The sequence below is a fragment of the Talpa europaea genome (genome assembly GCF_964194135.1).
Source record: "Talpa europaea genome assembly, chromosome: X".
Taxonomy (NCBI): Eukaryota; Metazoa; Chordata; class Mammalia; order Eulipotyphla; family Talpidae; genus Talpa; species Talpa europaea.
Genome location: NC_140081.1, coordinates 44,565,093 through 44,592,270, shown reverse-complemented (window position 1 = coordinate 44,592,270; position 27,178 = coordinate 44,565,093). Strand labels below are relative to the sequence as shown.

General features: G+C 38.8%; 1 protein-coding gene across 2 annotated transcripts; it reads right to left on the bottom strand.

The window, feature by feature from the left end:
* Positions 1-724: 724 nt before the first annotated feature.
* Positions 725-27,074, bottom strand: YIPF6 (Yip1 domain family member 6; the record flags this gene model as incomplete). Of its 2 annotated transcripts, XM_084259210.1 has the most annotated exons (7): positions 725-843; positions 2,581-2,738; positions 3,973-4,098; positions 4,558-4,600; positions 10,273-10,351; positions 11,360-11,488; positions 26,979-27,074. In XM_084259210.1, 7 exons carry the CDS (start codon positions 27,033-27,035, stop codon positions 725-727), a joined length of 711 nt encoding a protein of 236 aa, XP_084115336.1. The 2 variants fall into 2 exon arrangements, with proteins under 2 accessions (XP_084115336.1, XP_084115335.1); XM_084259209.1 differs by lacking the exon at positions 11,360-11,488 and having other exon boundaries at positions 26,979-27,035.
* Between the last annotated feature and the right edge of the window lie 104 nt (positions 27,075-27,178).

Below are 27,178 nucleotides of genomic sequence, written 5' to 3'. Positions count from 1 at the left end.
ATACACTGCTGAGGGGAACAGTGGGTGAGTCAGGAGAGGTCTGCTGTGTCATGTGGATAGCTCCCTGGCCGGCGGGGGATCGAACCCGTCCTGTAGTGGCTGGCAGTAGCTTGATAGAGCTGTCTTTAACACCTGCGCCACCAGGGAAGCCCTGTTTATGTCTTTTTTAAGCAAGAAATCAGATATTTTTCCGATCAAATCTGAATATTGCTTAATACATGTTTCTCTGCCCACATGTATGAAACCCCCTGCCAAACTGTCACTGCCTTTTTAAGCTTCAGTGAGAAAAGAAAATGGATAAAAACTAGCCATTCTTATTTATGGAAAAAGAGGTATATAAGGTGATGTGTTTCAGAGCTGCACCTGAACTGGTATTCTCAAAACTGGAAATGCAATCATCAACTTTACTCAATTTGAAAGATGTATTCATGTGCTTCCCAAGTCATTGGTTGCCACCCAAATGGACCACAGTGACCCCCTCATGCATGAGGGAGGCGTTATACTGTATGTACAATGCACGTCGATTTTAAAGAAACAGCATGAAGAGGAAAAGGACAGCCTTGCAAACATCAGTTTCATACATAAGTGGCTCCTTTGTAATCTCCTCATAGTTACCAACCACCCCCAAAATTAGACAAAAGAGGGTCAGAAGCAAAGCTCCACGATGAATTCCATCTCTCAGATGAGCTTCCAATTCACTGGTTATTCATTTCCATTTCCTGATTTACTGAGTAGTGAAGGTAAGAATCATCCAACTGATGACAAAATAGAACAAGAAAACAGGATAAACAGCAAGGGCTTTGCGGTTTGGAGGCTGGCTATCAGCAAGAAAAGCTGTAGAAGCTAAACAAAACAGAAAGGAATATTTAATACAGTAATATTGCCACAGCAACTAATATTTACTAAACTTTTATGTGCTTGACATAGTCCAGGACATAGAATTATAAGTTCAGTTGCATTCACAACCCTCAGAGGAAAAGACATTCTGTAGCAGTTTCCCCAAAAGCCTAGGATTTCCTGTTTCAAGTACTAAAACTATGCAACTTGTTAACCATTTTGTATGGAAACCTTTCTGAAGTTTCTTCCATTTTCTGAAAAATTGCTGAACTGTACTAGATGTGCTTACAATGATGTGCAAGGTTACTTGTTCCTAAATGGCCTCATATGGCTGTGCTCTTTGAGTAACTGTTCTTATTTTTATCAGCCCTTTCAGATGCCATTCCTCTTGTCTGCACAGGTCAAACCTACTCAACTTTATACTCATTGGTGATCTTGAACAACCATCTGATATCCTTCCACTCTAGGTAGAACTGCTCACATCCCTCTTTTGTGTCCCGCCTGCGCCCTGAAGACGTTCATCTCCCACCTGGAACACTTTAATGCTCTTAAGTGTTTACATCTCTAGTTCTATTAGATCATACACTTGAGGATAGAGACCATGCCTAGCAAAGTGCCTGACAGTTTGCATTTAATAAACATTTGCTGAATTAAAGAATGAATGCTTCCAGGAGCCTCTCTCTTCTTCTAAGATTCTACTTTCTGAACTGCTATGGACCCGGATGCTGAATAACTATGCTATTTTAGAACTACATGTATGATAAATTCTTAGACTGTACGTGAGGGAATTAAGGGACTCTCCCACAGGTAAATCACCCAAGCTAAATATAGAGTTTTTGGAATATCAATTTTGACTCTCTCAGGTCTTTTTTTTTTCATTACTTCGTGGGTTTTAATCATGTTTCAGAGCAATGAGATGCTACTGCACTTAAAATTAGGCAGTTTATCTATCTCATTAAATGAGAACCTGGTGAACACTTCTACTTAAGGTGGAATTTTAAGAGAGAAAAACAATGACCATAAAGCATTTGTTGCCACTGCTATGGGCTCTTTCTAATCTTCAGCAGAATTTTCTACTGAAAAAAAAAAAATAGTCTCAATGATAATAATCTATACTGAGAGGTAATATAGTTCTAAACAGGTGTGTGAGCTGCTTTAATATGAAACTTGATTTGCTACTCACTAGTTATGTGTCCTAGGGCAAGCTGCTTAACCTCTCTGCATCTGCTTCTCATATATAAAATAATTTTATAAGGATTATTGTGAGGCTTAAATGAGATAATACACATAAAGTTACAGCTACAATTGTGCTTGGCCTATAATAAGCAATATGCAAACACTAGTTATTTTATTGTGATTCATTTGCCAGAAAAAAAATCCAAACTCATTTATGCCTCTGACATGCCAAGCCTGAGCTAGGTCTAGTTTAATCTTCTGTTTAATCTTCGGTCTAGTTTAATCTTATCCATTATTTAAGGATTAAAAAAAAAGATGTGACTAAAAAGACTTCTCTATCTTCGGAGTATATGATCTAATAGAACCAGACATGTAGACACTTAAGAGCATTAAAGTGTTCAGATGGGAGATGGAAGTCAACTCAAATAAGATGGACATCATCTCTATCATTGCATACTTAGAGCACATTAATCTATGGATGACTGGTAGGAAACACATTACACTGGTCTTCATCTCCAACTCATGTTTTTGCCTGCTTTGCTACCATAGAGATAAGTATAGTCTTACCTACTATAGACCAGGCAAACATCACGATCACCACAAAAAGCCGGACCATGAAGTTTATTGGTCCTGGATCAGCCAAAAGTACCAGCCGGCAAACCAGCATTGCCACTGTCAAGGGAAGAATACAGTAACCCAGCACACAGAGGCTCTGAAAAAAAGATCTAACAAACAACATAAATCCATAAAGATCATAAATATAGCTGATCTGTATCACGACTTATTACATAGATGTCTATGTAACATAGATTGCTACCTGCCTCCAGATACAGGAGACCTATACCTTAACACTGATTTTATGAGGATAAAACTCTGTATTAAACATAGGTTTCAATTCTTCTCTTCCTATCTTCTTCCACCTCTCTTCTTAAAATCCATAATGGTCAACCATCTAGGATAACAGATGATCTATTCTAATTCCCAGAGATCTCTTTTTCCTCCTGAGAAGGTGGTGGTTCTTAATCTTTTCTATTTACTAGACAATTTGTTGAAAGCTATGAAGCATCTGTTTCCCATAATGAACATAATCTTCTGACATAAAATATTTTTTAAAGATTTTTTTTAAAATTTTTATTTATTTATACAAGCACTGGGTACAGTCAGAAGCGTGGGAGGGTAAGAAAATTCACCAGAGCGGGGAGCAGAGCAGGCAGAAGGACCGAAGTACACTGCTGAGGGGAGCAGCGGGCGGCAGGAGAGGTCTGCACGCCATGTGGGACACTCCTCCGGTGGCCGGGGAGCAGCCGGGGATGAAACTAGTGCTGCAGAGGCTGCGGGCAGCTTCGCAACCCGGCGCTCAACCGCTGCGCCACCGGGGAGGCCCTTCTGACATAAAATATTTTATGATATGGAGCTGGAGATAACATCTAAAGCTTATCAAAGGACCCCAGCACTTAAATATAATTTAATTCAATTCAGTTATCTCTGTTAGGTGCTTTTAAAAGAACTTTCTCTTTAACCATTTGTTTTGACTTTTCTCTTTAAAAAATGTCTATCTAGGGTCTTCCTGGTGGCTCAGGGGGTTAACAATCAGCACTATGAAGCAATCCGCAGCTACTGTAGCAAGAGTTTGATCTCTGGCCAGGGAGGTGACCCACGTGACGCAGCAGATTTTTCCTGTCTCTCCCGCTGCTCCCCTCAGCAGTGCATTTCAGTCAATCCGCCTGTTCTGTTGTCCACTCTGTCTCTGGTGAATCCTCTCACTGCCCACCCCCCACACCTCTGACCCACACCCCAGCTCTTGTAAGCATAAATAAATAAATCTTTAAAAAATCTATCTAGACAGACATTCTAGGGAATTTCTAGAGAAAAGACATTTCTCTAGACATTCTAGACATTTCTAGAGAAAAAAAATTGCTACCCAGCAAGGGAAAAAAGGCACATCTTAATAATACTCACATGTTTCCTCCCAGAAGTTTTGAGTTGAGAGTGATGGTAAGTGCACCAAACCAGACAATGACAAACACTTCTGCAAACTGGGGCCCTCCATCTTTTTCACTATCTGCAGAGCCTCTTTGAAGCATTCTGTGACGAGGAAATGACATGAAAATTGCCTAATCTTTCACTTAGAGAAACACAACTAAAGGCATGTGTTCACAAATTTTGCATCAGGGAGCACAATTTGCCCTGTACCTCAACTGAAGATCTGTGTGAAAGGCAAATGCCACAAGTGTTTGGAAAGGCTTCCTTATTTCAAATCCCCAATGTCTTAGGACTACAAGGGGTGCCCAATTCACCTTCTTGAAATTCCTTAAATGGTTAAAACAGGCTAAGAAACAATTGGTGAATGAAGGTAGGCATAATTTTCAGATCTTTAATTTCATCACTCTATGAACGACTTGACATTTTAGATTTAGACATTGAAATAGTACTATATATCATAGAAGTCCTTAAGTGAAATATTCAGGGAAAAATACTCTCAATTTTCAAATACCACAAACAAGTCTAGTTTATCTCAAATGACAATGAAAGGAAAGTACTTACAATGCAAGTGTCACACAAAGGATCAAAGGGCCCCACAAATCCCCTACAAGGCAAGGAAAGAATTATTATTAAGACATGTAGTATTTTCTTTATTCCAATGCCTACCTTTCCCACTCTTGGAATTCAGACATCAAAGCTCTCATGTCTGTCCGAGCCTTCTCATGTCTCTTATCCCTCTACTTGTCCACCCTCCCCAACTCTTGAATGTGGCCTGCTTTATCTATCCCTTAAGTTTTATCCACTTCATATCCCACAAATCACCCCTTCTCCCACCTACTAAGCTACATTCCAGGATAATATAGTTAAAGACCAGTGGACAATGAGTCAAAAGACTAGGTGCCCTACCCTGTAGTCAAAAAGGATGTACACCAAGTTACCTCGTCAGTCTGAGACTACATTAGACAACATAAGCGTAATCAGGTTCATTTCACAAATATGAAAAATGATGCTGAGAAAGGAGTTGCCCAAGTTTATACAGTTAGGTTTGAAGGTGAAGCCAGAATCTAGGACTTCTGATTCCTAGTTCAAAGTTCTTTATACTCTGTTGCATGGCTTTGCTTTTATCATTATTACACAGAATTGGTATGGAATTGCTGTTCTTATAGGTGAAGAAAAAGTCAAGTATTGGTAATTTCATATGGCTAAACTTTAGCAAATAACATGAAAGCTTTCTGAAAACTATACCAGGTTCTGCCCACATCAGGTCTAAGCACAGTGGCCTCAATCAATAGTTTGTTGGGTGGCTAATATGCCAACAGTTTGCTTATATACAACTCAGATCACAATTACTTCCCTCAACTAATTAAAGGTACATATACTACTGCTAATTTTAATTCATATGTATAAACTTTACCTAAGATAAATATACACATGTACATATTCTGTTTTTAAAAATTATGTAAGTATTCTTTATACCACTGTGAAAAGTTTGGAAAAGATGTTTTAAAACACCATAATCTGGGGCCTCCCCAGTGGCATAGCAGGTTGAGCGCCGCGCTGCAGAGGCTTGTACCCAGCCTTTGCAGACAGCCCTTGGGGCACAGGTTCGATTCCCGGCAGCCAGGGAGAAGCACACATGGAGTGGCAGACCTCTCCTGCCTTGCCCGCTGCTCCCCTCAGCAGTGTTCTGTCTGCCTGTTGTGCTCCCTGCTCTGTCTGTGGTGAATTCTCTCACCTTCCTGCAACTCTGACCTGTACCCCACTTCTTGTATAAATAAATCTTAAAAAAAATCTTTTAAAAAATTTTTAAAAAACCCACCATAATCTGTAATCACTCTGATAAGACTCTTGGAGTTCTTGCCAAATTTTTGAACTTAAATAAAAAATTGAATTCAAGTACAATTCACATTAATATGCTTTTAAGTTATAGGCACCGAGGATATTTGTTGCTGTGAGACCATCACCACCATCCATCTCCAGGACTTTTAATCTTCTTAAACTGAAACTCTAGCCCATTAAACAGTACTCCCTATTCCCCCTCTGGCCATGGAAACCACCACTTTACTTTCTGTCTTTATCAATTTGATTGATCAATTATATTACCTAATATAAATGGAATCATATATGTCCTTTTGTGCCTGGCTTATTTTAGTCAGCATAATGTCTTCAAGATTCATCCATGTTGCAGCATGTCAGAAGTTAATTCCTTTTTAAGACTAAGTAATATTCTATTATGTGTACATACCACATTTTGTTTACCATCTATGGACATTTGAGTTGTTTCACCTTTTGGTTAGTGGGAATAAGGTGGCTATAAACAAGGATGTATGAATGTCTGTTTGAGTTCTTGCTTTCAATTCTTTTGAGTATATACAGAGAAGTGGAACTGCTGGATCATATGGCAATTCTATATTTAATGTCTTAAAGCACCACCATACTGTTTTCCACAGTGACTGAATAATTTTACATTCTCACTAGCAATACACAAGGGTTCCAGTTTCTCCAAATTCTCATCAACACTTGTTAATTTTCATTTCTTTGATAATAGCCACCCTAATGGGTATGAAGTAGTATCTTGGTGTGGTTTAATTTAACATTATTTTGCAAGATATGATTTTTTACCTTGCCACTCTGCAAGGGCCATGATAACAGGGTAGGGTAGAAATGTAAACTTCTGACGATGACTTGCTCACCCTTGTGCCAGCCTATCTATCCCCACAAATCTGGGAATGGATCATAGCATAAGTCATGGATAATATTCATCATTAATCAGAAAACTAACACACTGTTTTGCATTATAATTGAAACAACCTTGCTTTGATCTGAGCAACAGCAGAAGTTAAAAGGATTTCTTCACATTAGGGGAGAGCAGTGGCAGAATGGAAATAATGAATTTGAAACTGTGTTCTAATCCTGCCTGTGTGAACTTGACAAAGCTTTGAATTTCTGTGAGACTCATTTTGTTCATCTGTGAAACAGGATAATAACTCTGACATTTCACAAAGTTGTTGTAAGGATTAGAAAGATAATGTGTTCAGGGAGGAATGCACTAGAATCATAACTACCATTTATGCGGTGCATAGTAAACGACAGATGCTGTGAAAAGTTGTTTATATATCTCTAATGCTCAACAGCAGGTTCTTGCTATTATCTCCACTTTAACAGAGGAAGAACCCCGAGCCTCAGAAAAGTTAACTGCCTTTTTTTAATATTTTATTTTATATAAATCTTACATCATTTTTCATTTTGGCACAATGTATGCATTTTCATTTTGGTTATATTCCCCATACAATTGCACCCCCCCTTATTTTGACCTTAATCCTTCCTCTCCCCGTCACCTCCACCCCCGCTGCAGTGCGTCTATGGCCCATAGTTGCTTGCTGATTTTGATTTTTACTTTGTATTAATTAGTCTTTTTCCTGATCCCTTATTTAGGCTTTCTAAAATACTGCTATGAATGAGACCATCTGGTATTTTGGTATTTTTCTTTTTCTTTCTGACTTATTTCACTGAGCACAATCCCTTCTAGCTCCATCCATGTTGCTGCAAACTGCATGTGTTTATCTTTTTTGATTGCTGAGTAATATTCCATTGTGTAAATGTACCACATCTTCTTGATCCAGCCATCTATTTTTGGAGGTTTGGGTTGTTTCCATAGCTTAGCTATTGTAAAAAGTGCTGCTATAAACATAGGGGTGCTAGTGCCCTTTGGAATTAATGTTTCTGTGTCCTTTGGGTAAATACCTAGGAGTGGAATTGCTGGATCATATGGAAGCTCTATATTTAGTAGGTCACGAAATCTCCACAGAGCTCTCCATAGTGGTTGGACCAGTTTGCACTCCCACCAGCAATGCAGGAGAGTTCCTTCCTCTCCACACCCTCGCCAACATTTGTTGTTGCTACTTTTTTTAATATGTGTCATTCTCATTGGTATAAGAGGGTATTTCATTGTAGTTTTGATTTGCATTTCCCTGATTACAAGTGATGTTGAACATTTTTTCATATGCCTCTTGGCCATTTGCATTTCCTCTTTAGAGAAGTTTCTTTTTAGCTCTTCTGCCCATTTTTTCACTGGATTATTTTCTTTGTTTTTGTTGAGTCTCATCAGCTCTTTGTAGATTTTTGTGATCAGTCCTTTATCATTAGTGTTGTGAGTAAAAATTTTCTTCCAGTTGGTGGGGATTCTCTTTGTTTTGGTGATTGTCTCTTTTGCTGTGCAGTAGTTCTTTAATTTGATGTAGTATCAGCTGTTTATCTTTGCCTTCACTATCACTGCTTTGGGTGATGTGTCTGTAAAGATGTCTTTGAGGTGCATGTCATGTAGTGTTTTGCCTATATTTCCATGTATATATTTTATGGTTTCAGGTCTTATGTCTAGCTGTTTAATCCATTTTGAGTTGGTTTTTGTGTAAGAGGAAAAGGGCCTATACAAATAAAACTATAAAACACTGTTAAAAGAAATAGAAGAAGACACAAAGAAATGGAAAGACATCCACTGCTCATGGATTGGAAGAATTAACATTATCAAAATGGTCATCCTACCAAAAGCAATTTACAGATTCAATACTATTCCAATACAAATTTCAATGACATTCTTCAAAGAAATAGAACAATTATTGATGGAATTCATATGGAATCACCAAAAACCCTGAATAGCCAAAGCTCTCCTGATATAAAAAGAAGGGAATGGAGGCATTACACTCCCAGACTTCAAACTATGCTACAAAGCCATAATCATTAAAACTGCATGGTATTGGAACAAGAACAGACACACAGACCAATGGAATTGGATAGAAAATCCAGAAATAAACCCACAGATTTATGGTCAACTAATCTTTGACAAAGGAGCAAAGAATATGAACTGGAGCAAAGAAAGTTTGTTCAATAAATGGTGCTGGGAAAACTGGGTCACTACATGCAAAAGAATGAAGCTTGAGTACTACCTCACACCATGCACACAGTTAACTGTCTTATCCAAGATCAGACAGTTAGTGATGGAACCATCATTTGAACACAGATTTGTCAATGAGTCAGCTCCAGCCCACAGTGTACTTTGCTAAAAAGGATTCTGACATTGTACCCAGTGTCCACGCAGAGTGCTGGCACAATTTGTCACATATTTGATATCCCAATATTATAGCTGAAATCCTGCCAAAGTAGAAGGTATATTCATGTACAACATTTCTATTAATTTGGAAACAACCCACTAAATTTTTCTGATAAAAGGTACTAAGAGTATACTTTATTGCAAACACTGCTTTGAAAGAACTCTTTTTTTAAAGAGATTTATTTATTCAAGCATACAAGAACGTGGGTACAGGCCAGACATTTGGGAGGGTGAGAGGATTCACCAGAGACAGAGCGGGGAGCAGAACAGGCAGACTGACAAAATACAGTACTGAGGGGAGCAGCGGGCATGACAGGTAAGGGCTGCTGCGCCATGTGGGATTCTCGCCGGCCGGCTGGCCGGGATTGAACCCACGGTGCAGAGGCTGTGGACAGCTTCACAGTGCTGCGCTCAACTGCCTGTGGCAGCAGGGGAGTTCCTGAAAGAACTCTTAAACAAATAATAATTTTTGAAAATAGTAATATCATTTAAGGTACTATTGATTTGTTAATCTTAATGGGGATTTGCTATTTTTCTAATTTAACATTTAAACATTTTGCCTTTCCCTTGGAGACTGTTAGCTATTTTGGTTGTTATAAGAAGGGATGGCATACAGTCTATATTTGATAAGGCCAACATAGTAATAAGCAAAATCTTACAGCCTCTGCAATTCTATTCCTTTCAAACATTTAATTTACATATTTGTTTATATATATATATTTTTTAAAGATTTATTTATTTATTCATACAAGCACTGGGTACAGTCACAAGCGCGGGAGGGTGACAGAATTCACCAGAGCCAGAGCGGGGAACAGAACAGGCAGAGTGACGAAATACACTGCTGAGGGAAGCAGCAGGCCCAGCAGGAGCGGTCTGTCATGCCATTTGGGACCCTCGCTAGGCGGCCGGGGATCGAACCGGCGCTGCAGAGGCTGCAGGTGGCTTTGCAGCCCAGCGCTCAACCGCTGTGCAACCAGGGGAGGCCCTATATATTTTTTCCACAATGTAAAATGATGTCAGTTTTATTTCTATCCTTTGCCTTTATAAGGTAATCATAAAGGCAAAAATTATAAAGTAATTGTAAAGGCAAAGTACTTTATAAAGTACTTATAAAGTAATTATAAGGCATGCTGAGAAGCCACAAATTCTCAAAAACCTTATATACTTACAGTCTCTCAAAAGAGTATTACTTTTCCTTGGGTACAAAACATGTATGAATTTCTTCCCAACAGCTTTTAGATCACGCATCTGAAAAACATAAACAACTTGGTGTATTGTGATAACCAAGCTTGTCAGGTATCCCCCTGACTTAATTGCTAAAATTTATTTTCTTTCATTCTCTTGGGAGCCCCTCATGGAATTTTGGTTCTTTAGTTCCAGTTCCCTATAGAAACCAGAGAGATAGGATATGTTCTTTCTATTCATTCCATAAGCCAACATCTAACTCTTGAGCACATCCACGTCCTATTTTGATTTTTAAAACTCTATAAAAAGAAATACAGCCATCTTAATATGCTACTTAAAGAAACTAAAATAATAGCTTGCTAAAAGATGCTTTACAAAATATAATATTTGACATTCAGTTCATATGTGATAGGACAGTTAGCCTGCCCTAGCTACTCCAGCTACTGCATTCTTCACAATATATAAAATAATTTCCAATATTCCCAATTTAACTGGCAAATGAATTCCCAGAAGCCAGAACTCCCCCAAAAAGTCAAGATATTTGAGGAAGAGTATGGTAATATAAACATAAACTCTCAAAATATTTGAGATAATTCTTTCCTAATTTTTTCACCCTGAAATTTCTTCATCTTCATCTCATTCCTTGTAAACACGATTTTAAATGTTAACCAATTCACAAAATAGAGTAACATGAAATACTTAACCAATAACCTCAGTTATTCAGCTTTTCCCATTATACAAAATGGTATAATGAGCATCTTTATAGAGGTATATTTTTCTGTACTTCAAAAAATATTTTGTATTTAAATGTTTTTTTCTTTATAATATATCTTCAGAAGCAGAATTATCAACTTAAAAAATATGGACATTTTAAGATTCTTAATATCCATTATAGTCAATCTACTTTCAAAAAGGGCTGTACCAAATTATTCTCTAGGGGAGAATTTTAAACTGCAGTAAATAAAATATATTGAAAAATCAGTGAATCAAACAAAAATATTACAAAGTGCTATTAGTTATTTGGTCCCATAATACTGAACAGAAGTTCTCTCAACTAGTCCAAAAACATACAATGGTATTCTGAACTGATTCATTTAATGTGGAGCTGTCAAACTCCCGAATGCGAGATCTCATAGGAATGGTGATTTCTCCTTCCACGGGTATGTCTTGTGAGATGGATATATCTGAAAGACCTGCAAACTGAGAAGAGTTTGAAAAAGAAATTAAAATCTATAATAAACTGCAACATTCTTCAAAACATCATCAGTTCCTAGAGACTTTGGACTAACTTTTTATAGGGTTCTATATCTTTTGAAAATATTAGCTCATGGGACATTAAATTACACAGTTAACTAAATTCTCAAATGCTTATTTCTTTTAAAGAAGAGATGGCATATGGTGGGGAAAAAATGTCAGATACTTTCTTGACCTCAAATAATTAGTTTTTTTCAAGCATGAAATCTTCACATGAAACAAGCTAATAAAATTGTAGAACTATTAAAAAGCAGTAGCACCTTAATATAGCAAGTATAGTTTTGTTGCAATTCTGTTCCTTAGTAGAACTAGTGGTCTCTGCTGGCTAAAAAGGAGCATTATTAAAGAAAAGTTTAAAGTTGAAATGAGAGCAAGGAAACAGCAAAACACATTTGGATCTACATTCTTTTTATCAGGTTACCTGGCAACCATAGATCAAATGACATTTCCAAAGTGAGTTACAAGAATGCAAACTTTTAAATTCTTATGTTTGTTGCCAAATTTAATTACTATGACTGAAATTGCGAGAAAATAGAAGCAATCCCTTTTTATATGGCTTTTGGCCCAATGGACACTATTTTTAGTGGGCAACACTTGAGGGTAAATTGAATACAAGGCAGTATACTAAAATTTTAGGAAGAATAAATTTATTGAGAGAAGAAAACCAACTTCACAATCTTATCCATTTAAGACTAACTGAAATTAGCCTTAAAATTAATTTTTTTACCAATTAGAACAGCAAAAATCCCAAACTTTGACAACATACTCTGCAGGTGAAACTGTTGGTAGAAATACAAAATGGTACTAAATTCTATCTTGGTAATATATAACAAATGTATAGATGGATCACACTTTGAGCAATGCCACTTTCAGGAGGCTAATGATAAAGTGATAAGAAATACAGAAAAGACATACACAAGACTTTTCAATCCAACTCTATTAGTAAAAGCAAAATTCTGACCAATAACCCAAATGCCCATTAACAGAGGACTATTTGCTTCAGACCTGCATATTAAAGACAGGGAGCTCCTGCCTCTGGACCTCACCAAAGCTGTGTGGAACTGAGAAAGGGCCGACCCCTCAGTCAGAGGTGCGCTAAAATCCCCACACAAGCCAGGACCAGCGACTGGCTTCCAGTTGGAGCCCAAAGAGGGATCCAGCCACCACACTGGCAGACCAAGGGCACAGGGAAGTGCATCCCAGTAGCACTATATCTAAGACAGAGAGCTTTGCGTCCTGACCTCACCAAAACTGTGTGGAACTGAGAAAGGGCTGTCCTCATAGTCAGAGGTGAGCTAAAAGCCCACACAAGTCAGTGCCTGTGACTGGCTACTGGTTGGATCCCAGAGGGTGATCCAGCCACCACCGGAGCAGTCTGAAGGAGCAGGGAAGAGCTTTGAGTCCGGACCTCACCAAAACTGTGTGGAAGTGAGAAAGGGCTATCCACAGTCAGAGGTGAGCCGAAACGCATGTACAAGCCGAGCCCCACATCTGACCTTGAGTCAGAACCCAGAAGGGGATTCAGCGATTAGTTGCCCAGGGGTAATCCAGGCAGCGGCAGGCCAGTCTGAGGAACTTCAAGACCCACCTCTGGTATTAAATAAATACAGAGGGAGTGGATTTCCAGGGAAAGAGCCCATCAACATATCGTTAGTACCACTGCCCTACTGGAATTCTGGGGTTAACAGTATTGGACTTGATTGGGCCATGCGATTCTGACATCCCAGAAGGAGCACACCAAAGAGATGCCAGCCTGTACCAATGACACAGTGTCCCAATGCATAAGGACAAATGAGAAAGCAGTCATCAGGGAGAAGAAAAACTACAAGCAACAAAGCAAGTCCTCAGGGAAAAGACACACCGCAAAAAGAAAATAAACCACTAGATTGCAACAACAGTGACTTGGAAGAATTTCTGAGCCTTCCACATAGAGAATTTAAAATTGTCATGATTAAAAAACTGAAAGAAGTCATAAAGGAAAACAATGATAAGGGAAAAATAATCAATGATCAGAAGAATGAAATTGAGTCCCTAAAGAGGAAAGTGAAAGAAATGTAGGAGAACAAAGGATTAATGGAGGAGCTGAAGAACTCTGGGAAAAGCAGTGATAGCAGAATAGATGAAATGGAAGAAGTAAAAAGAATCAGAACAGAAAAGAGAAATATGAAGGAAAAAGAATGAAGAAAGACTTCGGGAACTATCTGGCTCCATGAGGAAAGGAAACATAATATAGGAATCCCAGAAGGAGAGGAGAGAGACATAGGAACAGGGAAAATATTCAAGGAGACAACAGAAGAGAACTTCCCAAGCATGAAGAAGAAGCTGAAAATAGACATACAAGCAGCCAGAAGAACAACAAACTACTTCCATGATGAAAGGAAAAATACAGCAAGACACATAATAATAAAGCTCCCAAGAATCTAAGACAAGGAAAAAATAATGAAGCTGACAATAGGGAAAAAACAGGTAACATACAAAGGAAAACCAATCAGGAAGACATAGGACTTCTCCGAAGAAACACTACAAGCAAGGAGAGAGTGGAGGGACATATTCAACAGACTCCAAGACAACAAATACCAACCAAGAATACTTTATCCCGCAAAGCTCTGCTTCCTCTATAAAGAATAAGGACCTTCCCAAACAGAAACTACAGAATTTCATTACGACTAAATCCCAACTCCAAAAAATACTACAAAGAGTCCTAAAGCCAGAAGAACCAAAGAGGGATGAATAAGAACAAAACAAGACAAAAAAATAAAACCAGAGAAAGGACAAGTAAAATGGCAAATACAGACACTAATGGCATCAATATTAATTCTAAATGTAAACGGAGTAAACTGGTGGCGGAGCGGTTGAGCGCTGGGCTGCAAAACTACCCGCAGCCTTTGTGGCGCCGGACTGATCCCCAGCCACTCACAAGGGTCCCAAATGGCATGCCTACCTCTCCTGCCAAGCCCGCTGCTCCCCTCAGCAGTGTACTTCGTCAGTCTGCCTGTTCTGCTCGCCGCTCTGGCTCTGGTGAATTCTCTCACTCTACTGCACTTCTGACTGTACCCAGTGCTTGTATAAATAAATTAAAAATAAATAAATAAAAAAGAGAAAGAGTTGCAGCCTGGATTAAAAAACAAAACCCAACCTTTGCTGCCTCCAAGAAACACATTTAACTACAAAAGATAAAAACAGACTGAAAGTAAAAGGACGGAAAACAATCCTACAAGCAAATGGACCAAAAAAGAAGGCAGGGACAGCTATACTTATATCAGATAAAACAGATTTCAAACTCAAAAATGTAAAAATGATCACTACATCATGATCAAGAAGCCATAACACTCATTAACATATACTCACCAAATGAAAGAGCACCAAAATATATCAGACAACTATTATCATCTCTGAAAACAGACATCAGAGAAAACACATATGTAGTAGGAGACTTCAACACACCACTGTCAACAATGGCTAGATCAACAAGATAAAACATAAGTAAGGACACTAAAGCTCTACATAGGATCTAGAACTCATGGGCTTAACAGACATCTATAGGACACTACACCCCAAAAAATCTGAGTACACATTTTTCTCAAGTGCACACAAATCATTCTCCAGGATTGACCACATGCTGAGACACAAGACAAACGTCAACAGATACACCAAGATTGAAATCATACCAACAATCTTCTCTGATCATGAAGGCATCAAACTAGAAATAAACCATAAAAAGAAGGCAAGGAACCCTCCCACCTCATTCATGGTGACTGAAACCCACCATAGTGGAAGAACACTGGACTAACGAGGATATCAAAGAAGAAATTAAAAAATACTTTGAGTTGAACGATAAGGAGGACACCAATTTCCTAAATGTATGGGATGCAGCAAAAGCAGTAATAAGAGGAAAATGTATAGCAATACAGGCTCATATCAAGAAAAAAGAAAGAACTCAAAGAAACAATCTATTCTCGCATCTCAAAGAACTAGAAAAAGAACAACAAAAAAAACCCTAAAACCAGAAGAAAGGGAATAATAAAAATCAAAGCAGAAATAAATGAAATCAAAACTTAAAAAACAATCCAAAAGATCAATGAAACCCATAGTTGGTTCTTTGAAAAAATAAATAAAATAGACAAATCCCTAGCCAGGCTCACAATGACAAATGGGAGAAAGCACAAATAAATAGGATCACAAATAAAGGAGAAAAAATCACAACAGACACAGCAGAAATCAAAAGAATAATCAGAAACTACTATGAACTATTATATGCAAACAAGCTCAACAATCTGGAAGAGATGGACAAATACCTACAACTCTACAATCACACAAATCTAGATAAAGAAGAAATAAAACACCTAAACAGACCAATTACAAGCAGTGAAATTGAAATGGTAATCAAAACCCTTCTCAAAAACAAAAGCCCAGGACCAATTGGATTTACAAATGAATTCTACCAAACATTCAGAAACGAATTGGTGCCTATCCTTCATAAATTCTTTCAAAAAATTGAGAAGGAAGGGATAATACCAAACACGTTCTATGAAGCCAACATTACACTAATATAAAAACTGAACAAGGACAACACAAAAAAAGAAAACTATAGGCCAATCTCTCTAATGAACACTGATGCAAAAATCCTCAATAAAATTTTAGCTATCAGAATCCAGCAAAGTATCCATAAGATAATTCACCACGACCAAGGAGGATTTATTCCAAGGACACAACGATGGTTCAACATCCAAAAATCAATAAATGTAATCCAATACGTCAACAAAAAGAAATATAAAAACCATGTGGCAATTTATCAGTAGATGCTGAGAAAGCTTTTGACAAAGTACAACACCCATTTATGATAAAGGCCCTCAAAATTCTCAGGATACAAGGAACATAACTCAACATCATAAAGGCCATATATGACAAGCCCATAGCAAATATCATCCTCAATGGTGGAAATTTGAAAGCATTTCCACTAAGATCTTGAACAAGACAAGGATGTCCATTCTCACTACTGCTCTTCAATATAATACTGGAAGTCCTAGGCAAAGCAATAAGACAAGAGAAAGACATACAAGGAATCCAAATAGGGAATGAAGAAGTAAAACTATCATTATTTGCAGATGATATAATATACATAGAGAACCCCAAAAACTCCACTGAAAAACTTCTCAAAATAATCAATCAGTTCAGTAAAGAAGCAGGATACAAAATCAACACGCAAAAATCAGTAGTATTCCTATACACAAATAATAAATCTGAAGAAACAATCAAGAAAACCATCCCTTTTATTATTGAAACAAAAAAATCAAATACTTGGGAATAAACCTAACAAAAGAGGTAAAGGACATATACAAAGAAATCTATAAAACACTGTTAAAAGAAATAGAGGAAGACACAAAGAAATGGAAACACATCCCCTGTTCATGGATTGGAAGAATTAGCATTATCAAAATGGCCATCCTACCAAAATCAATTTACAGAATCACTGCTATTCCAATAAAAGTTTCAATGACATTCTTCAAAGAAACAGAACAAATATTGATGAAATTCATATGGAGCCACCAAAATTCCCGAATAGCCAAAGCTCTCCTGGAAAAAAAAAAAAAAAAGAAGGGAATGGAGCTATCACACTCCCAGACTTCAAGCTATACTATAGAAAAATCCAGAAATAAGCCCATAGATTTACGGTCAACTAATCTTTGACAAAGGAGCAAAGAACATGCAATGGAGCCAAGAAACTTTGTTCAATAAATGGTGCTGGGAAAACTGGGTCACTACATGCAAAAGAATGAATCTTGACTACTACCTCACACCATACACAAAAAAACAACTCAAAATGAATTAAAGAACTAGACATAAGACCTGAAACCATAAAATATATAGAAGGAAATATAGGTGAGACACTATATGACACACACCTCAGTCACATCTTTAAAGACACATCACCCAAAGCAGTGATAGTGAAAGCAAAGATAAACAGCTGGGACTACATCAAAGTAAAGAGCTTCTATATAGCAAAAGAGACAGTAACCAAAACAAAGAGACACCCACTGATTGAGAGAAAATTTTTGCACACAACACTAATGATAAAGGACTGATCACACACAACTACAGAGAGCTGATGAGACTCAACAAAAACAAAGTAAATAACCCAGTCAAAAAATGGACAGAAGAGCTAAAAAGAAACTTCTCTAAAGAGGAAATGCAAATGGCTAATGCATATGAATAAATGTTCAACATCACTAGTAATCAGGGAAATGCAAATCAAAACTACCATGAGATACCATCTTACACTAGTGAGAATGAGACATATTAAAAAAAAAAAAGCTAACAAAAACAAATGTTGGTGAGGATGTGGAGAAAAAGAACTCTCCTGCACTGCTGGTGGAAGTGCAAACTGGTCCAACCACTATGGAAAGCTGTGTGGAGATTCCTCAATCTGCTAAAGATGGAGCTTCCACATGATTCAGCAATTCCACATCTAGGTATTTACCCAAAGGACACAGAAACATTAATTCAAAATGGCACCTGCAATAGCTAAGCTATAGAAGCAACCCAAATGCACAAAAATAGATGACTGGATCAAGAAGATGTAGTACATATACACAATGGAATATTTCTCAGCAATCAAAAAAGATAAACTCGTGCAATTTGCAGCAACATGGGTGGAGCTGGAAGGGATCATGCTCAGCGAAATAAGCCAGAAAGAAAAAGAAAAATACCAGATGGTCTCACTCATAGCAGGAATTTAGAAAACCTAAATAAGGGACCAGGAAAAAGAATAATTATAATAAAGTAAAAATCAAAATCAACAGCAACTATAAACCAGAGACACACTACGGTGGAGGGGGAAGGGTAGAAGGGAGTAGGAGCGAAACAAGGGGGGTGGGAATTGTATGGGGACTATAACCAAGATGAAAATGCATACATTGTGCAAAAATGAAAAATGATGTAAAAATACAGAAAATAAATAAATAAAATTGATCTGTAAAATAAAAAAAAGAACAGAGGACCATTTCAAGGAAGGATGTTCATTCATCTAGTGCAGTTACTATGCAGCTGTAAGGAATGGGAGCATCTCTAAATAGCTATAATCAGGCACACGATGACCTTTCAAACAACAATTAACTGTATAGCCAACAGTGGAGCAATAGGCTATACCATACAGCTTAGTTATTGAATAGGCTATACCATACACCATTTATTGAACAAAGTTTCTTGGCTCCATTGCATGTTCTTTGCTCCTCTGTCAAAGATTAGTTGACCATAAATCTATGGGCTTATTTCTGGATTTTTCTATAGTTATGTAGTAGGCTATACAATTCTATAGTTTTCTATAGTTATGCAGTAAGCTGCACAATTCAGGCTTGTGAAAGTACACTTTATGATGTTCCACAACAAAGTCATCTAAAGACAGAGATGGAACACGAGTATGAAAAGAAGTAACACTGGGCATTACAAAGGCAGTTAAGAAGAATTCAGCTATAATTTTAAATGCTAAAGGCCAAGTGTTGGCTAATATAAGAGTATAGAGCCCCTGGACACAACAGACACAAGGGGTGTTCACGCCGACTTGCAGGATCTTCCCCAGTGTTCCATGTGCAAGGCTTAGAAAGGGGACCCTTCTCTACAGAAAAAGAACCTTAAAGTTACCAGAGGAAAATCAGCAAACTGCTGCCTCCAGGGCACATATGAAGACCCCACTGTGGCTGGTAGAAGGGAAAAGACAAATCTCTCTACTCTTGGGCAAGGGGTAGGAAACCATCCTGATGCCAAACTATTAGTCTCTTCAGGCTGGGGGAAGGACAGGATCATTGAAAAAGTCCCACTTCAGAGACACAGGAAAAGTGGGCTGCCTAAGGTGGCAGCTGGACCAAACCAACAAAGAATTCACCCTGTTACCAACCTAAGTAAAGAGTAACAGCATCAGCAGTCTGCTGCTAGAAGAGCTAAAGCTTGGAAAGAGACTCACTATTTTATGCCATGGCAAAGGGGAAACAGAAAGCTGAATACAGAACTGGAGCATTAAGAAAAATAGGAAACTAGCACCCACACTATACACAAGGTAATAGAGGAATCTGAAGCTGGTGACACACTGAAGGTTCCCATAGCAAGAACCCAAACACAGTTCAACTCCTGACTATAACAATTTTCAGAAAAGATGTGCTATTTCCAGTCTATGATGTTCTATAGATGACAGCTAGCATTCCATTAAAAATCCCCCTTCCCAACACTCTCTCTCTCTCTCTCCTGCTATGAGACAAAGTAATCAATAACACCAGACTCTAAAATGACCCAGATGTTAGAATTATCAGAAAAAAAAAAGTAAATGAGGGCCTCCTGCGTGGCACAGCGATTGAGCGCTGGGTTGCAAAGCTGCCCGCAGCCTCTGCAGCACCGGTTCGATCCCCGGCTGCTCCCCGGCCACCGGAGGATGGTCCCACGTGGCGCCCAGACCTCTCCTACAGCCCGCTGCTCCCCTCAGCAGTGTACTTCAGTCCTTCTGCCTGTTCTGCTCCCCGCTCTGGCTCTGGTGAATTCTCTCACCCTCCCGCACTTCTGACTGTATCCAGTGCTTGTATAAATAAATAAATAAATAAATAAATAAATAAATCTTTAAAAAAAAAGTAAATGACTATAATTAATGTTTTTAAAAGCTCTAATAGAATAAGTATATGCACAAATGATGATGAATTTCTGCAAAGACATAGGAACTATAATAGTCACATGGTAAATGTTCAAAATAAGTGGACATAATAACAGATAAAGCAAGCTTTTAACAGTCTTAATATTAGCAACAGCCAGTCAAAATCACTGACACTAAAACAAATACTTAAAAAAGGAAGATATATCATCCATTATTATGTTGTACAACCTAAACTTATTCAATATCATATTAATTATCTCAATAAAGTTGGAAACAAACAAAAACAAATAGAGAATCCAGGAGCTGTAGGTCAATATTAAATGGCCGAATTTGTTCATAATAGGAATCCTAGGAGAGACAATGGATCTGGACATATTTGAAAAAAATGATAATTTTTTTTCCAAAAATAATGGAAGACATAAAATGACGGATCCAAGCCAGAGAACCCCGATTACAATAAATTGCTAAAGGGAAAACAAAAACAAAAATCCACAAACCTAGACACATTCAAACTACTAAAAATCAAAGATAATGAGAAAATTCTGAAGGTAGCCAGAGAAAATTCTGAAGGTAGCCAGAGAAAAAAAGGCTTACTCAGGAACAAAGATAACTGACAGACAATCTCACCCAAAACTACATATCAGGTTTTGATCATTGTACTATGGCCAAGTACAATGTTAACTTCAGAGGAAGGTGACTGAGGGGTATATACAGAACTCTCTAGACCATTTTGTAAGTTTTCTGTATGTGCAAAATTAGTACAAAATAAAAAGGTAAAGACAATACTCCACAAAAAACTATGGTAGGGAGATAGATGAAGTGAGAGTGGCAAAATAGTCACATTGTGGTTTATTATTATACTATAGTTAAATATTTAAAAGTGTCCTTAATGAAACTTTAAAACATTGCTCCCCTGATTCTGCCATTACCTCAAACTACTCTTTCTCTCTTTTTTCTCTGATCAAACTGCTCTTCATTCTACCACTCACTCAATCCTTTCGCAATCTGGCATGGGCCTTCCCACAACTTTACTGGCAATGTCTCTAATCATGACCTCAGAGTCAAGAAATCCTTTCTCAGTTTCACCTTCTTTGAATATTCTGCAGCACCTAATGTGTAAACTACCCCTTTTGAAGTCACATTTTCTCTTCACTACTATGACACTGCCTTTTCAAGCTACAGCATTGCTTGTTTTGAATTTCTTGGTGGCTGCTATTGCTAGAGGCAGGGCAGAGCAGAAGAAATGGGTTTTGAAGTCAGAGTTCTGTTCTCATTTGGAAACAACACTACTATAACAATTAGACAATATCTGCATAGCACCTAACACATAGTGTGTTCAATATTTGGCATCTGGAGAGTATTGGTTAAGAGTGCAGGCTGGGGCCTCCCCAGTTGCACAGGGGTTGAGTGCTGGGCTGAGAAGCTGCCTGCAGCCTCTGCAGCGCAGGTTTGATCCCCGGCCTCTGGCAAGGGTCCCACATGGCGCACAGACCTCTCCTGCTGTGCCCACTGCTCCCCTCAGCAGTGTACTTCGTCAGTCTGCCTGTTCTGCTCCCTACTCTGGCTCTGGTGAATTCTCTCCCTCCCGCATTTCTGATTGTACCCAGTGCTTATATAAATAAATAAATAAATCTTAAAAAAAAAAAAAAAAAAAGAGTCCGGGCTCCTGGAGCCAGAGAGCCTGGGTTCAAATCTCAGCTTCATCATTTACTATCTGCATAACAATGAGCAGGTTCCTTAATCTCTCTGTGCCTAAATTTCCTCATCTGTAAAACAGAAATAATGGTACCATCATCACAGTACTGTTATGAGTAGAAATGTATTATTATCCAGTAGCAGGTTCACAACAGGGGCTCAGGTACAGGATTTCCAGGGTATCAATCCCAGTAGTCACTATGGTACAATAAAGAATTTGGGGGCCTCCCAGGTGGCACAGCGGTTGAGTGCTGGGTTGTGAAGCTGCCCACAGCCTCTGCAGCACCGGTTCGAGCCCCGGCTGCTCCCCGGCCACTGGAGGAGGGTTCAGCATGGTGCAGACCTCTCCTACCACCTGCTGCTCCCCTCAGCAGTGTACTTCTGTCCTTCAGCCTGCTCTGCTCCCCGCTCTGGCTCTGGTGAATTCTCTCACCCTCCCGCGTTTCTGACTGTATCAGTGCTTGTATAAATAAATAAATAAACAAACAAACAAACAAATAAATAAATAAAAGAATTTGGCTGACCATTGAACCCTATTGCTTGGAGGCAACCTCTAAGCCCCTGGAATTTCCCAAATGGTAGTATTTTGTTATTCATGATGGGCCCTAATAATTTAGCTACCAGCTGACTCAGAGTAGACCCTTAGATCATTTTTGCTAATAGAGTAATGAGGCTTGGGGAATAACTACTGCAGAAAGACCAAACAAGATTAGAAGGTTAGAGTTTTGAGCCACAGGATGTAAACCTGGCCTCTGGGGAGAGGAGAAGACAACAACCCAATCAACCATGCCTACATAATAAAACCCCAACAAAACCTCTAGATATATGAGTGAGTATCTCTGGTTGGCAATATTCTACATATTATCACAAGCTGATGTATCTGGAGGTTAACAAGGTCCTGGTTCCACAGGGAGAAGATAAGGAAGCTTTGCTAGGGACCTTCCCAGAACTTATCTTATACATCTCCTCCTTTTGTTCTTTTGGATTTGTAAACTTTTGCTATGATAAAACCACATTATTAAATATAATGCTGTTTTGAGTTCTGTGAGATAGTCCAGTGAATTATGAAGCTTGAGGGACTCCTTGAATTTATAGCCAATAGGTCAGAAGTGAGGTATTGCTGGAATCCTCAGAACCTATGGCTGGTATCTAAAATAAGAGCAATCTTGTAGAATGATGTGTCCTTTACCTGTTAAGTTTGATCTAACTCCAGGTAACTGGTGTCAGAGGTCATAGTCATCACTAAAGTGTTACGTGATTCCTACCCAAGCCCCATCTCAACCCCTCCTCAGTATATCAAGAGCTAATGACATTGTTCAGTGAGTTGAGTCAGGACCTGTGGCCCTCTAGCACCACATAGACAGACAGAACTTCTAGGTCCTCACCTAGTGGACTCTGCTTTCTGACTAGTCCCTCACTGGGGATGAAAGTTGACTTGGGTCCTAGTCCCCTCCCCTTCCCCATGTAGGAGGCTCATCCACTTATACACATGTGCACACAGAAATAAGTGGACACACTTTGCTATGTGACTTTTGCCAAAGAAGAGAAGGTAGAGAAAAGGCCGAAAACATACAATAAAAGCAAGGACTACAGCCTTGAGAAAAGTGGCTGCAAGAAAATGGGTTATACTGCTGAACAAAATCATAAAGAGAGAAAGGAATCAACAACTGGGGAACATCAAGCAGGAGCCAGCTCAATCCAAAAGGCCTGGCTCCGAGGAGTGTGTGTCTAGATGATGACTAGTGACATGGTCTCTAGACAGCCCTTTCACCAGCTACAGCCATTACTATAGCTTTTCTTCCTGCTACCAAAATAGACAGGTAAAAGACAAGATTCTGTTCTTTGAAATCTATACAGGTGATTCCTAAATCAACATCTTTAGACCTGACCTCTTCTGAAGTTCAGGTGTTAGAGCCCAAATGACTATTGGATATCTATTTGATGTCCTGCCAATATCTTAAAGTCAACATGTCCAAAACTGAATTAATCAACTTTTAGGGTCCTCAAACTCTTCTTACATATATTTCTGTTAAGGGCAGTGCTGTCATCCCATTTGACCATAGAATTACTTTTCAAAATGTGGTACTGGGAGCAGCAATTACAGCATCACCAAGGAGTGCCATTAGAATGCAGAATTTCAGGCCTCGCTCAAAACCTACTGAATAACAATCTGCAATTTAACAAGATTCTCCAGATGATATTTGTGTACATTAAAGTTTGAAAAACACTAATCTAAGACATATTCACCATGTATTCACTGCAAACCCTTAAGGCTCCTACTATGTCTTTCAAATCTCCATGTCTCCCTCCACTGCCACAGTCCAGATAATCATCACTACTGCAGTTTATCTAGTCTCCTGGATTCTGAACATTCTCCACAGTAACTCTTAACTCTATTATGCTATCAAATTCATGATTTCAAACCATTCCCACCTCAAAAATTTCCACTGGCTCCTTGTCAATTGAATCTCCCAGCTTAGTAGCCCGTAAGAAGAAATAATGTTACATAATTATATGCCGGGCACTCTACCAAGTACTTTACATGTGTTAACTAATTTAATTCACCAAATAATTCTATAAGGTATTACTATATTTCCATTTTACAGATGGGAAAACTGAAGTATGGAGGGATTAGTAATTTCCCTAATATCCACAACTAGTTATGTGTCAGAGCTTAGAATCAAACTGAGGCAATTTGACCCAAATACTCTTTACATTCCTAACCACTATTCCATACTGCTTCCCTAAGTCAGTTGCCTTATCTTTAAGGCTTACCTCCTAATATTCCCTACTTCAGTCACGGTGCTCTACCTATTGTATAAATACCTCCCAACTTCTTCTGTACCTCCATCAGTGAGAGACTATGTAGCATAATGGAAATATTCTGGGCTTCAGAAGCAGATTGAGATTTAAATTTCAGGCCTGACCACTAACTCATTCTGAGACCATATTCTGAGTCTCAACTCATCTGCAAGTGAAACATAGTTTAGAAACCACTCAATTGACAGATGAATGAATAAAGAAGGTGTATAGAAACATAATGGAATACTATTCAGTTATAAAACAGAGATGAACTGTGCCATTTGTAACACCATGGATGTATCTTGAGGGATTATAGTGAAATAAGTAAGAGAGAAAGACACATACCATATGACTTCACTCATACATGGAAGATAAATCAATGAACCAACAAAATAAAGCAAAAGCTAACTCTTACAGAGAATAGATTGGTGGTTACCAGAGGTGAAAGTAATGGGAAGGTGAAATAGGTAAAGGGATTAACTGTATGGTGATGGATGGAAACTAGACTTTTGCTGGTGATCATGATGTAGAGGTTACAGATATCAAATAATAATAAAATTGTGGCACACCTGTAACTGATGTTACAAACCAATGTAACCTCAAGAAAAAATTACTAATTAAAAAAACCTACCTACTGAAATTGTTGCTGTGAAGTTTAGAAAAATGCAGAGGATATCTAGCACAATCCTGGCACAGAGTCATTAATAGCATTTAGGCTCACCTGGAATTTCAAATCTCCCCAGGCTTTTGAGTCATTCCCAAGTATAACTTCTACCACCGTAGCTAGTATCTTCTTTTAAATTTCCTTGATATCTTACGTTTAACTTTCTCTAATGTATGTCTATATTTTAACATTGTCCTATCCCTACAAATTAGACTGCAAGCACCATAAAGTTAGGCCATTTGTTTTCCCTAAGGTAACTAAAATAGTGCATTACACATTGTAGGAGTTCAATAAATAGCTGTTGAAGAGAAGTGGAGTGGATACTAATGAGTGACTAGAACCAATGAAATTAGTAAAATCTTCATAAACAAGGAGTGGGGCAGTTTGGATGAGAGAAGGGGACAAAAAACAGCTAAATATCTGTAACACCAGGCATTACGTGTATATTACTTCATTCAGTTACTTCATTGAGTTTTCTGTGATGAGTTACTATCCCCATTTTCCAAATGAGGAAACTGGGGTTTAGAGCGATTTCCTCAAGGGTCATAACTGCTATGTGAGAACTTGGACCTACTCATGCTTTCACTATTGTATCCCTAGTGCCTAAAAGAGTGTCTTGTGCTACATCGGATGCACAAAAAGCATCTGTTGAATGAAGAGATGAATAAATAAATACAGCTAATAAGAACCAGGATTAGAATCAATTTCACCTGACTTCCAATGAAGTCCTTTACTATGTTAAACTGCGATTTAAGACAGAGGAAAAGGAAGTACCACTTACTGAACAACTACTATATAACTAAATAATATTTGGGCAATAACTAAGCCTTGTTTTGAAGAGGGAAGTGGGGGCAGAATGCTGAATTAATTATACTCCTCGGTTCATGGCACTGATTGTACTAGACACTTTTCATTAATTATGCCATTTTAGCTTCATAAAAACTTTGAGGGAAGTATTTTAAACTCCATTTTACAGACAAAAACACTCTCCATGAAATGATGTGCTCTAATTCACACAAGCAGAAGAGTGGGTGATTTCCAGCCCCCGCAAAATTAACTCCAAAATCTGTGTTCTTAAATACTTGTCCAGGCGTTGGGCTTGTAGTTGCCATGGAAATTCTGTCCCCTGTAGAGATAGGACCAAGAGTGTCATGAAGCAGATGGCAAGGAGCTGCAGCAAGAAGCGCAGGGATTAAACCAATCCTACTGGGTTCACTGAGCAAATCAATAAGGAAATTAGAAGCAATAAAACGTCTCATAGGGCGCAATCTCTCATTAATCTTAGAACGCTGCTCTTCCAACACGGACTAGTGACAGGTCTTGATAAAATGAGGGGACAGCGGAAGATACTTAAGAAATTACCTAAAGTTTGGCAGTTTACACAATGTAGGAGTGGAGAACAAGCCCTGAACGTATGGAGAAAGAAAGTGAACAAGAGTTTCTCAGGAAGGCTTGGAAGAACGAGGAGGGCAGGGAGGAGACCGGTTAGCCCAAAGAACAGGTGCGGTGTTGGGTCTGGTCCCGGAAGGGCCTGCCGGGAGGAAGGGGTTCCAGCTCTCTCAGGCCACAAGCCCGGCACCCGACTTTCTTAGGGGGCATTCTGCCTCACCCTTAGTCCCTTTTGTCGCAGATCCCAAGCTCACCAGGGGTCTGGGCGATGCCGTCCCCGGGTCTCCTGGAGACTCAGCCGCTTCTGCCATTTTGGCCCTTCCTTCTCCCGGCCGCTCCCACAGGCCTTTGCGGAACCTGAGACGTGGAGCTTGCGGCCGGTCGTCGCGTAGTCGCGTGGGGGCCGCGTCACCAAAAGGCGCCTGGCAAAGGCCCTACGATGTGTCTTGCCTCC